General features: G+C 42.0%; 1 protein-coding gene across 1 annotated transcript in view; it reads left to right on the top strand.

The window, feature by feature from the left end:
* The window catches only part of LOC306913335 (sodium channel protein type 3 subunit alpha-like), a gene marked incomplete at both ends in the record, with an annotated part of 217,612 nt that overhangs the window by 56,602 nt on the left and 147,593 nt on the right, over positions 1–13,417 (top strand). Inside the window, one exon of the mRNA XM_079489922.1 lies at positions 250–313. Coding sequence (XP_079346048.1) covers positions 250–313 — 64 coding nt within the window. The remainder of the gene's footprint in view (positions 1–249; positions 314–13,417) is intronic.

The raw sequence follows: 13,417 nt of genomic DNA, 5'->3' as shown, positions 1-13,417 counted from the left end.
AGAGTTTAACACATGGAACCAAATGGACCCTTACAGGTCTGTAACTCTGAGAGTGTAACACATGGAACCAAGTGGACCCTTACAGGTCTGTAACACTGAGAGTGTAACAAATGGAACTTACAGGTCTGTAACTCTGAGAGTGTATACAAATGGAACCAAATGGACCCTTACAGGTCTGAGGCATGCAGGTGGTCCTGATTTTATTTGATGGCAGATTTTATCTAATCCAGTTTGTGGTTTTGATTGCAGACAATTTCTACAAGGTGGAGGGAGCCAAGGATGCCTTAATCTGTGGGAATAGCAGCGACGCGGGGTGAGTCCATGTCTTTAATTTATACATTATACTTTTATATGAATACATTTCTGTTGATTCCGGCTATGAGCCATTAGTGACATGTACATTCCGGTCAACGATCCCATCCCTGCACAAATTATAATCTACAGTCTTGTCTTGTCTTGTCTTGTCTTGTCTTGTCTTGTCTTGTCTTGTCTGTCTGTCTGTCTGTCTGTCTGTCTGTCTGTCTCAGCTGAAGCTCAATTTTTTGAAACACGTGTGTCCGTTTTGTCCATGTGCACCGTGACTATGAGTCCTGCTCGCTTCTAATGCTGTACTGTGCGTTGAGCAGGGATGAACAGCCAGTGAACTGCCTCATCCTGTTGTTTCCATTTGAACGGAAGTCACAGAGAGGACTGAGTCTGTGTAGAGAGAGAGATAAAGGCAGTGACTGTGTGTGTGCGTGTGCGTGTGCGTGTGTGTGTGCGTGTGCGTGTGCGCGCGTGTGTGTGTGTCTGTGTGCGTGCGTGTGCGTGCGTGCGCATGCATGCAGAAGTTGCTATATATTCTGCTCACCAGCAACAATGACTTGTTTTAGCCTGTGGGCTAATGCTAGCGAGCTACCCCGATCAGCTAGCACTTCAGCTAGCACCCCCCCACCCCACACACACCCACACACCCACACACACACACACACACACACACACACACACACACACACACACACACACACACACACACACACACACGCATGCACACACACACACAATTTACGCCATATTGTCCCTCATTACGTCATATTGTCCCTTTATTGTTAACTCTATCTCTACCGCTAGCTGTTAGCATAAACCCCCCGTTCCCAGTGGCAGCATACGCGTTCACTTTAAAAAGTCGGAGTTTGCCTTTTTTGTCATCCGAAATTCGTGTGTGCATATTAATAATCCGTCCGTTGCCTGGGCCGTGGCTCAGCGGTCCAGGCACCTTGGCTGGTAATCCAGTCTGGCAGTGTGCCACGGGTTCGACTCCCGATCCCGACGGCCTTTACTGCATGTCTTCCCCCCCATCTCTCTCCCTATTTCCTGTCAGCCTACTGTCTGTCCCTCCATAAAAAATATAAAATAAAGGTGAAAGCCACAAAAAAAACATTTAAAAAAAAAAAAAATCCGTCCGTTATCCGACCGCATTAATTCATTAATACAATGTATTAATCCGCACCATCCGCAAACCGCTGCGCAGGGAAGCGTATACAGTATGTAGCCAATCTACAAGCTGTGTCGCTGCGCTGCGTTGTGACCTTGTATAGATCGGCTATTTATACGTACTTGTACAAACAACATGTTACGTAGTGGTTGTATATCCGTTTCCATGGCCGTCCAAGTTCTCACGGCCGCCCGGCACGTACTGCTATGTTCAGAGCAATGGTCTGTGAGTAATATACTGTATATCCATTTGCAGTCCTTAAAACACTGCTGTATCACTGCCGTAGTGCTAAACTGTTATAGTGCCCCATGTGTGTGACATTTAACGTTTCGTGCCAAATCCCCTCGAGCGGCAACACTGCGTTTGCGTGCCAAGTTTGGTACACGGATTGGAGAAACGGAGCGCGCCTGTGGCCCCTTGGGGGGGGACCCTGACTGGGCAACTGGGGCCTGGGGGGGCGGGGCGGGGGGGTGTAGCTGTTGTCATGGCAGACTCCTGCACGGTGCACGTGCCCAAAAGTGTGATGCGGATCGTCGGGTCCCGGTGTGGTGTTCATGTCCTCAACACAGTCCTGTTCGCATATGTTAAGGCTTTTAGACCTGAGGCCAATTCTAAAAGAGAAAAAAAATCTTCTAAATCCTCACAGCAGTTTTCTGAAAAAAACATAGGTGTCAGTGATTCTCAACCTTTTTCATGTCAAGGACCCCCAGAATTATTTGGCCCACGTGGAAATATTTGGTTCCAGGGACCACAGGCAAAGATACGAGTTAAAAACGTTCACTGTGAAAGAAATATATTCAAAGGTTTTCACGATTTTTCAATAGCTATAAAGTATAACATAATCCTTTAACGCACCAAATGGGGTCCCCGTCCTGAACGGGTTAATTCAGTTTTCTTGTTTAATTTTCACCTCGGATTTGAAAGGTTTGTACATTTTTTAACACGCACAACGTGCCCCTCTAATTCCTAAACGCAATCCCATATTTTATATGGGGAAGAGATTTTCAATTTGATTACAGAACTACGATCACATTTTGGTATGTTTGCATGCTAAGTGCATTCATAATCCCGGTATGTACGTTAATGCTGAGATTTTGATGGTGCACATGTCCAGATGTGCAGCACATTGAGGTAAATTGGCGTGTCAGAGGGTTGTGTGTGTGTGTGTGTGTGTGTGTGTGTGTGTGTGTGTGTGTGTGTGTGTGTGTGTGTGTGTGTGTGTGTGTGTGTGTGTGTGTGTGTGTGTGTGTGTGTGTGTGTGTGTGTGTGTGTGTGTGTGTGTGTGTGTGTGTGTGTGTAAACAGGAGCTTGCATTGACCCCGTTTTTCAGCCAGATGTCTCCACAAGTTTAGCATTTTGCCTCAATGTGCCCCGAGACACGCACGCAGGCACGCACGCACGCATGCAGGCACGCACGCACGCACGCAGACACGCACGCAGGCACGCACGCAGGCACGCATGCACGCAGGCACGCTCGGACGCTCTGTCTGTCTGTCTGTCTGTCTGTCTGTCTGTCTGTCTGTCTGTCTGTCTGTCTGTCTGTCTGTCTGTCTGTCTGTCTGTCTGTCTGTCTGTCTGTCTGTCTGAGTGTCTCTCTCTCTCTCCCCCCCTCTCCCTCTCTTTCTGTATCTGTCTCTCAAAGACACGTTTGGGGTTTCATCTGGTGATGTTTGCATTGTGTGTGCATGCATGCGTGCGTGCGTGCGTGCGTGCGTGCGTGCGTGCGTGCGTGCGTGGGGCTCATGGTGTGCTGTTACATTTTCGTATGTTTGCAGTGAGGAACGGAGCCTTCCTGAGGTGTCAGCGAGCAAACACTACATCTAGAAAAAGACCAGCCTAGCCATGTTGCACTTTTAGGTAGTTTAGATATTTATTTTTTTACATTCTTGCGCCTGGACTACATTTGCTATCACCTCTAGTAGCGACCGATAGTGGACACTTTTTCTTGATTGGCTGCCTCGTCTCCAGGCTGCTTCTAAGCCAATGGGAGACTTACCCATAAAACCCATCACATACATAAAAAGTAGTTATCATGAAACATGCGTGAGCTAAGAACATAACAGTGGAATCTATATAATGAAACTATATGTATAAACTATACATATATACTATACTATACTATACTATACTATACTATACTATACTATACTATACTATACTATACTATACTATACTATACTATACTATACTATACTATACTATAAAGTGCTATGACTACATAAAAGCAATTCTAGTGCTGTCTGTAACATGCTATAAGTCTTTATAAAATGTTATCTAAGTCTACATAAAGTGCTATCTCCATACATGGATCTGACCTGTTCTGACATCACAACACTGGCACCGCTCTAGTGTAATATAATAAGTAATATAATATTATGTTTTAAGGATGTTATAATAGTTGTAATATATTCTCCTGAGTAATACTGCTGTCGAGACTGTATATATATACAGTAGCTGCTGTGTTGGTTTTGTTTAGCGCTCAATGAATTTCACATGCCTTTTCGCTTTGCAAATTGGTATTGCTGACAGATAAACTTGAACCTTGACCCTTGGGCATGTCATTGAACCGGGGGCTTATAGTTCACGGGCGGCAGTGTAAAGTGACATGTTCACCCATGCGTGCGTGAACCACATGCATGCTCCATGTGCCATGAAATGAAGCATGCCTGGTCAATGCCATGTATACGAGTCACCCCCCCCCCCCCCCCCCCCCATCAGGGACCTCTTACACAAACATACAGACACATAGGCTCAGTGTAATACATCAAATACATAAACAATAGTCATCAAGAATCACAAGTAAGCTAAGAAGCTATAACTTCTGTCTAACAGTGGAATAACAATGAAACTATATGTGACCAGATTTGACTGAGGGACTGCCATTGTGAATTTTCGTTTTTTTTTCAGGGAATCATAGCTTCAATTTGACATGTTGGTTGTTCAGTTTGACCCACCAGTTTTGGAGATATGGCTTATAGAGTAATGTCTTGCAGAGAAACAGCGAGTTGAGAAAACAGGCTTGAAAGGTTCACTTCTGTAGACTCTAACATTACACCCACCTAGCTACATGTTTAAGCATTTTATTTCATATTTACGTGTTGATTTCAGCTCTGACACTTATTTCAGACATGCTCTAGTATATGTGAAGAGTCTGCCTGTGCTATTAACTCATTTTGGATAAAACATAAATAAATAAAGTTGTTCTCCTCTGGTGAAAAGCTGGAGAAAAATCTACTCTTATGGGGGTCCCTGGCATATATTTTTCAAATGGGGGTCTGCGGGCTAATTAGTGTCAATTTGGGGGTCCTTGACATGAAAAAGTTTGGGAACCAATGGCATAAACGACACAGAGTCACATACCTTGTCGGGGTGGTTTGTTTGCTTCTGGGACGGCTATAGCGTTCTGCCTTTGCCAAGGGGGATTCCAATACAAAACACAACCAGTTCACCGGTTCGGTCTCTATCCTTTTTATTACTCTATGGATCCACCTCACCTGGTCCTGAAATGGACTTGATTGCTGATGCCAGCTGGTCAGCTCAGCCACGCCCAAATATGGGCTCCCTGATGTCATACTTAGATGTGACATCACCGGTATGACACGATTCAATCCATCCAGCATGATAAAAAGCACTGCAGCCTCAGAAAGAGTCTCGGTTGAATAAAGCTTCCTATAATTTACAGACGTTGTTGCTTTCTCCAAGACTCAACTCTTCACCACAGATCTCTTCAAGACTGTTATCTTCAAGACTGTTATCTTCAAGACTATTTCGACCAAGATTCAAAGAGCTCTAGAATCTAGAAGCGTACCTCATTGGCTCTCCTTTTCTTTTCTATTGAGCTCTTCGTTCTTCTACAGAGCAGGAAACAGCTTTACTTCAGTTCACCGTCAACTGTCGCGTTAAGAAATGTTTTCCTGGACGTTGCATCAGAAAGGATCGCCAAAGGAACATGGTGCTGCTGTAGCGGTGAGACACGAGCTGTACTATTTTGGAAGGAGTGGTGATACGAAAGGAAGAAGAATGATTGATGTGCAGGTCTTCAACACAGTGACTTTACGCTGGAAGAAGTTGACCAAAGTGAGAACTGGAAGAGGGAAACCACACCTTGAAGTATTCAGGTGCTACGGCTTTACAGCTGTGCTGATTGAAGATACTGTCTACTTCTGGGGAGGGAAGGAGTACTACAACTACTACAACCTGCTGGATGCATTTGATGTCACCGCCCGCACATGGTTTACACCACAGGTTTCTGGGACTGTTCCAAAGGTGAGGTACTACCACTCAGCCTGTGTGTTGGGGAAGGTCATGTTTATCCATGGAGGATTGACCAAGGGGACTGCATACAATGACATGTACAAGTTGGACACCAGCACAATGGTCTGGTCTTTAATTAACATCAGAGGAACTCCACCTCCTGATTCATATGGTCACTCTGCCACCATCATCGGCACAAAGATGTTTGTATTTGGGGGTTATAAAGTGTATTCTCATAAGTACTACAACACCATCAGAGTGTTTGACACAGAGACCGACCACTGGCTGGACACGCCTTCTGCACAGCTTCTTCCAGAAGGACGCCACAGTCATTCAGCCTTTACCTACAATGGAGAGCTGTACATATTTGGTGGACACAGTTATAACAAGTACCAGTACCAATGCCAGTGCTTCAATGATGTGTGGAAATTCAGTCCAGAGACCTTCTCCTGGAAGAGGGTTAAGCCCAAGGGAAAAGGCCCGTCTCCGACATCTGAAATGTGCTGTTGCATGCTGGGAGATCGCATCATCCTCTTTGGAGGAGACAAAAGACCTGATGACCTGTATGCCTTGGACTTAAGTCCTAGTCTGAAGACGTTGTGTAAGCTAGCAGTTATTCAGTACGGTCTGGAGCAGTCTGGACTCCCACACAACATCAGGTGGGAACTGGCAGCCATGACTACCAACAGCCAATAGGAACTGGCAGCCATGACTACCAACAGCCAATAGGAACTGGCAGCCATGACTACCAACTAGTGTTGTACTGTTAAAGGGGAATTTCTTCCTAACCGTTTTTTTTTTACAAAATCATGTTGATAATATGTATATTGACCAAAAAAAGAATTAAAAAAAAGAATAAACATATAGGGCGCTGGTCCTTTAAGAAAGGAGGGGTCTAACGTCTAACGTCAGCTCACGTAGAACAGGAAGAGTGCAGCAACAACACTGCATGGACTAACCTGTCATATCATCTACAACAGATGTAAACAAACAAAACTAAAACAAATCGCGCGATTGAATAAGAGTTCTGGCGGTTGATCCACCCGGACGGTAAATCCGCTAATTTGATATGGAACGTTCGATGATGCTGTAAAGTCGGTCGGCGATTTCACGATTGAAATGTTGACCAGTCTGTTCCGTTAGCATTTCGTTTTGAAAACAAAAGGGGAAAACCCATGCTGTCCTCAAGGCTAAACTCAAAGGAGCAGTTAAACTATTTCTTTATAGAAGTGTACAGTTGGAGGCCATCGATATTGTCCTTTTCTTTTTGCTGAGGTTTGCGTGATCTGCGCAAAAGGACAGTTAACCCATTTTGGGCGGGAACCCCTTTTGGTGTTTTAAACATTATGTTATAATTTAGCTATTGAAAAATAGCAGATCTACAAGCTCATAGCGCGCCACCGAGTGGCGCGCTACGAGCTTGTAGGTCTGCTATTTTTGAAAAATCGTGAAAATATTTATTTCAGAAAACTGGAGGATTTAGAAGGATTTTTTTAAATTTTGAGGTCAGGCCTAAATAAGGGACAATATCGGTGGCACCCAACTGTATGTTCCATTTATTCCTTCCATATGCAACGAAAACGGATGCAAAAGTCGACGAGAGAGACTTGAGAGTTGTTTTTAGTTACGCACCGTCAACACAGGCTTGACGCCAATGGCAGGCCTTGTTGGATTTGGAAGAGATTTTGAAAGGTCTGGTTCCAAAAATGAACGAGTATTGTTAAAATCCATGATATTTACATTGGAATGAATGAGCTCGGCTGGAAAGTGTCCAAGTGGGAGTGTCTAAGTGGGAGAGGGCGGGTCTTAGCTACAGGTGAATTAAGTTACATATTCAACAAAAAATGTTTAACAAAAAATGTCACAATGTTTGTCCATAATAAGACTTCGGGAATTCATGAGGCACCAACTGCCGGTATCGGCCTTATGGCCAGCCTAATTAACAGTGGATTGGGCCTTCTGCCTGCACTATTCATATGTTTAATTTGTCATTTTAATGGCAATAGAAAAATCCGTGATATACACACTCCATCTCATTCTCACACGGCAATCCTATAGTATTATACCCAGTCCTGATGGTGGCGGTAACGTCACCATTATGCCGATTTTGACCAAATAGAGCGAATCTGGGGATGTCACTTCCGGTTTAACCCTGTAAGACCCGGATACATTTCTACTTGCAAAAAAGAGATTTCAACCTTACTACTACTTTGTACTACTAGGACTTATGTTAAAAACATATGTTAAAAAAAATAAAAAAAGTTTAATGAAAATGTTATGCACATTTATAATAATTATTAAAATAATAATAATAAATTCATAATTTACATTCTGTGGATATCTTTCACAATAATGCATGATACATGTTCTACAGCAACATCCGGAACTAGCTTTGGACTGGTGCAGCACCATCAGATGTCCGGAATGCTAAGCGATCATTGTTTATTTTAATAACTAAGTCAAATTAAGCTCTAATCAAGCCCAGAATATTGCCTTTTACGCAGCGATGCATGCGCGATCACACGCGTGCGTGATCGACCGTGCTCACGCAGATTTCGGCCGGTTTTAGGTAGATTACATCGGCCGTTAGCCAAACAAGCTAAAAGTTGCTACATTGTTATATTAAGCTCCCGATTACAGGGGATTAAACGATCACGTCAATAGCGTCAGTGGCCATGAGGGATTTATTGATTCATTGGTTCAGCCAATGGCTGCCATTCATTCACGTGGTGGGAGTGATGCCAGGACTCCAGTACCAGTGTTTGTTTTTGGCAGCATATTTTTATTTTTATTTTAGTCATAGTCTCTTGAATATATAGATTTTAGTCGACTAAATCTACAGTTGATTTAGTCGAACAAAATGTATGTTGGCGGGAAATTGTCAGTATATTTAGTCTTAGTTTTAGTCATCATAGCTTAGTTTTCATTTAGTTTCCATTTAGTTTTTGTCAGTGAAAAAAGGTAGTCGACGAACATTTTCCGTCTTAGTTTTAGTCGACGAAATCAACACTGTTCAGTACTCTATATATTGACGTAAGCCAGAGCTACTTCCGGGTCCTACTGTTCGTGTCGCTTTTGTGTCCCCATAGAGTCTGTGTCCCTCCGTCGGACTAAATCTTTTGTGTCCCCATAGAGTTATACTGTGTCCCTCCGTCGGACTAAATCTTTTGTGTCCCCATAGAGTTATACTGTGTCCCTGACTAAATCTGAGACTAAAACAACCACGAAAGTCTCATTTTACCGCTTTCCTTGCAACAACGTTGCTACTGGTCTCCCAAATCTGGCTGTGACAGGCCGTCTGCCCCACACTGAATACTATTGCCATTTTATTTCATTGTGTCAACTAAATCCTCCATTAGAGATCGAATTAATGCAAACTAGATTCAACATACTCATTTTTTTGCTGCTCAAACAACTGTTGCTACTGGTCTCCCAAATCTGGCTGTGACAGGCCGTCTGCCCCACACTGAATACTATTGCCACTTTATTTCATTGTGTCAACTAAATCCTCCATTAGAGATCGAATTAATGCAAACTAGATTCAACATACACATTTTTTTTTTTTTTTTTCCCCAACCCATAAACAAGAAAAGACAAAGTAAATATTAAAAACAAAAAAAGAAGCATCCAAAAATAATAATAGTGATCTTTCATAATCCTTAACTTATATTTATGTTCGAAGGAATAGGAAGAAGTTTATTGAAAACTTATCAAGTCCTACCCCTTCTTTGTGTATCTCAATTAATGCTGGGCCGTTATCGGCGTTAACGTGCTGCATTAACGCGAGACTCTTATCGCGCGATAAATAAAATATCGCCGTTAATCTATTCTCAAAGTTGGGTCTGGGAGCTGGGTCTCTGTAACTGCGAGTGTAGCCTTAGCCTACTTCAAATGGAACCAAAGGACCCCTTTCTAAAAATAAACTGTACAAATCTGTACAAATGGACTAGACTACCCTGTGCTGACCTCCGCGGGGACCCCCCTTATCCGCGGACCCCCACACAGACTCCCGCAGAGGTCGGCGCGGACTCCCGCAGAGGTCGGCGCGGACCCCCGCGGAGTTCGGCGCGGGGGTCCACCAATATCTCAGAGACCACCAATATTTTAAAGAAACTTTACAGATAAACAAGTCCAAAGTAACTTATAATGACTAGACTTGGCAACACTGTGAACAGTTCCACAAACTCGCAATATGAAATATAAGGTATTAATAGGCTAGTTGTATTGTTAATATCCATAATTAGGGCACCTTCATGGTCTAATGGGCCACCTGGCCTGAGAAACGCATTCTCAAAGACTTACTTCTGGATATTGTAGCGCACACATATTTTGAATGGCAGACTTCAAATGAGGCATTTTAATCGCGATTAATCGCGATTAACTCCAGGATTGCAGTGAGATTAATCGCGATTAAATTAATCTATGCCCACCACTAATCTCAATACATCAAAACTTATCAAAATTATATTCAGGTTGATTTTTTTTCTTTGTTTACACACAGTCACTCACAGTATAATAACAAAATGGAAATACAAAAAAATTAAATAAAAACAATCAAGTCTATATAAGATAATTCAACTAAATATATAATTACAATGTATAATAACAGTAATAATAATTATTAATAATTAATAATTATGGTAATGACAATAACTATTGTATATCATAAGATCAGCACTTTGCCCAATTGGCTATTCTTCTAACCTATATCTCTTAATTATGTCGCTTTTGAACATCCCTTTGAACCCATTCCATGTCCTGCTTAGCTTCAGTTCATCTCTACATTTGTTCCATAGTGTAACCCCTTTGACAGAGTACAGTGTAATTTTGCATTGGTCCTCACAAGTGGCTGCTCAAACATACAAATTCCTCTTAAATTATAATGGCTCTCTCTGTTTTGGAACAACTTTTGGATGTTTTCCGGTAAAGATGTGTGTTCTGCTTTATACATTATTTGTAGTATTTTTAGATCAACTAGATCTTTGAATTTTAGTGCTTTAAATTCTCTACCTAAAACGAACCCGTGGCAGGTTATACAACTAACCCGTGGCTTCCTGTGAGGATGTTGGTGTCGGACTACAGTCTCACAATCTCCGAATGCTATACAGAGTCTGGAACTACAGCTCCCGAAATCTGAGTAAGGAGGCTGCCATTTCCGTTCTCGGAAATATATTTCAAAATGTCTTTAGAGCTTATTTTTTTATTTCCTTTTCTGCTAAGCAACAAGCTATATATTTATATATAGCTATATATTTATATATTTATTATTTATTAGCTATATACTTATATTTATATTTATTATTTATTTATTTATATTTATTTGTATTATATTTATTATTTATTTATATTTATAGCTATATATTTATATATATATATAGATTATTTCTATTTATATTAGGATAAACTTGCGCGACTGTAAAGACGAAACGGAAGTGGGGAGGAGTCTCCACTTCCGCTTTATATTTTACTCATGACCGCTATGATGAGAGCATTCGGAAAATGCGAGAGGCAACAGTCTGGCCACGCGAGACTAGTGTCGGACTAATGCCTGTCAGACTTTTAGTGTGTCTGACCAAACACATGCACACGTATTTTATTGCACCAGAATCACCTCTCCTGACCTAACACACAAAAAAATTAAAAAATAAATAAACTACAAAAACTAAAAACCCAAAAGTGCCCATATGGCAGATTCGGCCCGGAGTGCTATAGTGTTACTAATGAAGGCTCTGTTCCATTTCTGGTCAAACAGGGTCAGTGTTAAGGATACTAATGAAGGCTCTGTTCCATTCTGGTCAAACAGAGTCAGTGTTAATGATACTAATGAAGGCTCTGTTCCATTCTGGTCAAACAGAGTCAGTGTGTTAATGATACTAATGAAGGCTCTGTTCCATTCTGGTCAAACAGGGTCAGTGTTAAGGATACTAATGAAGGCTCTGTTCCATTCTGGTCAAACAGAGTCAGTGTGTTAATGATACTAATGAAGGCTCTGTTCCATTCTGGTCAAACAGAGTCAGTGTGTTAATGATACTAATGAAGGCTCTGTTCCATTCTGGTCAAACAGAGTCAGTGTTAATGATACTAATGAAGGCTCTGCTCCATTCTGGTCAAACAGAGTCAGTGTTAATGATACTAATGAAGGCTCTGTTCCATTCTGGTCAGACAGAGTCAGTGTTAATGATACTAATGAAGGCTCTGTTCCATTCTGGTCAAACAGAATCAGTGTTAATGATACTAATGAAGGCTCTGTTCCATTCTGATCAGACAGAGTGCTGCTATTGTGCATGTTGTGTTGGCTCGCAGGAAACACTCACCTCACACAAAGTGAGGTCCAGCTTCCAGGTGGAGCCCCTAAACTCTTGAGAGTGTACAAATGGAACCAAAAATGGACCCGTTTCCATTTATACACTCGGAGTTCTGCAGGGTCCTTGAAATTAAAAACGTTTTAGAACCACTGTGCTACACCAAATGGAACAGAGCCTTCCAGGGGTTGACACTAAGGTCTCTCAGAGGCAATTAAAGCTTGCCTGTCGGGCAAGTCCTGGTCATGTTCTGCTTGCCCTCAGGTCATGGCCACTTTCCCCCCCAAAATATCTTACCGTTCATTTTTACTTGTATAATATATTAGTGTTTTTTTGTTTGTTTTTTATGAATAAAAACAGCACTATAACATGAAGGTGTAGCCTTACAAATGCATGGTAAGGAAACGTTTTCATGGCAAGGACCCCAACATTTTGATAAGATAATTTGACATGCACCACAGAAATTATGGACAGCAAAGGTGATCATTTTTAAATTGCACAGATTAAATTTCAGGTGCATTGGCGACCAAAAATGGTTGCAATTTGTAACCCTGGCTTAAGAAAACGTACGGCTTTTATTTGCAACCTGGTGATGTTGTGAGAATGTAGATTAGCTGTTTTTGCCAGAGTGCACGCCGTAGACACTGTGTGTGTGTGTGGTGGAGGGGTGGGGAGAGGGACGCAGAGCACTCTGACCACGTTGAAGACAAAACTTATATTTCGTGTTGTGTTTAGAGTGAACTAAAGACAGTTGCATCCCCACTCAAAATGTGCACCATGCCCGGTCGAGCAACCAGGTAGCAAACTCCACCTGCCCGACCATTTTATTGACCTGCCCCGAGCAGGTGTCAGTGTCAACTCCTGCCTTCATTATAGAACAGTGGGTTTCAACCCTTTTCATATCAAGGACGATTATTTATTGTGCTTTTGAGCCACGGACCACCATTTGAGATTTAGCGTTGCAAACCCCCAAACTAAAGAATATTTAGTTATCGCGACGTTGGATAATATTTTGTCCACAATTCCATGCTGTATTGATGTGGTACCATGAGAGACAACAGGCACACAATTATTCTATACATTCTCTAATTGTGCAGACTTACTGTAAATTAAGTAATGCAAACTTTTAACAATAATGTAACTCTTGAGAGTGTAAAATGAAACCAAATGGACCCTAATGGTACGTGGTTTAATTTTACGCTCTCAGGAGTTAACCCATTTAGGCCTGACCTCAAAATTTTAAAAAAATCTTCTAAATCCTCGGTAGAACGCTATGAGCTTGTAGATCTGCTATTTTTCAATAGCTAAATTATAACACCAAAAGGGGTTCCCGCCCAAAATGGGTTAAAGATCTATAAGGGTCCATTTGGTTACCAACTCTCCATCA

The sequence above is a fragment of the Electrona antarctica genome, assembly GCF_951216825.1.
Source record: "Electrona antarctica genome assembly, chromosome: 20".
In the NCBI taxonomy this organism is placed as follows: domain Eukaryota; kingdom Metazoa; phylum Chordata; class Actinopteri; order Myctophiformes; family Myctophidae; genus Electrona; species Electrona antarctica.
Note: the sequence above shows the minus strand (reverse complement) of the source record. Positions and strands in the feature narration are given on the sequence as shown.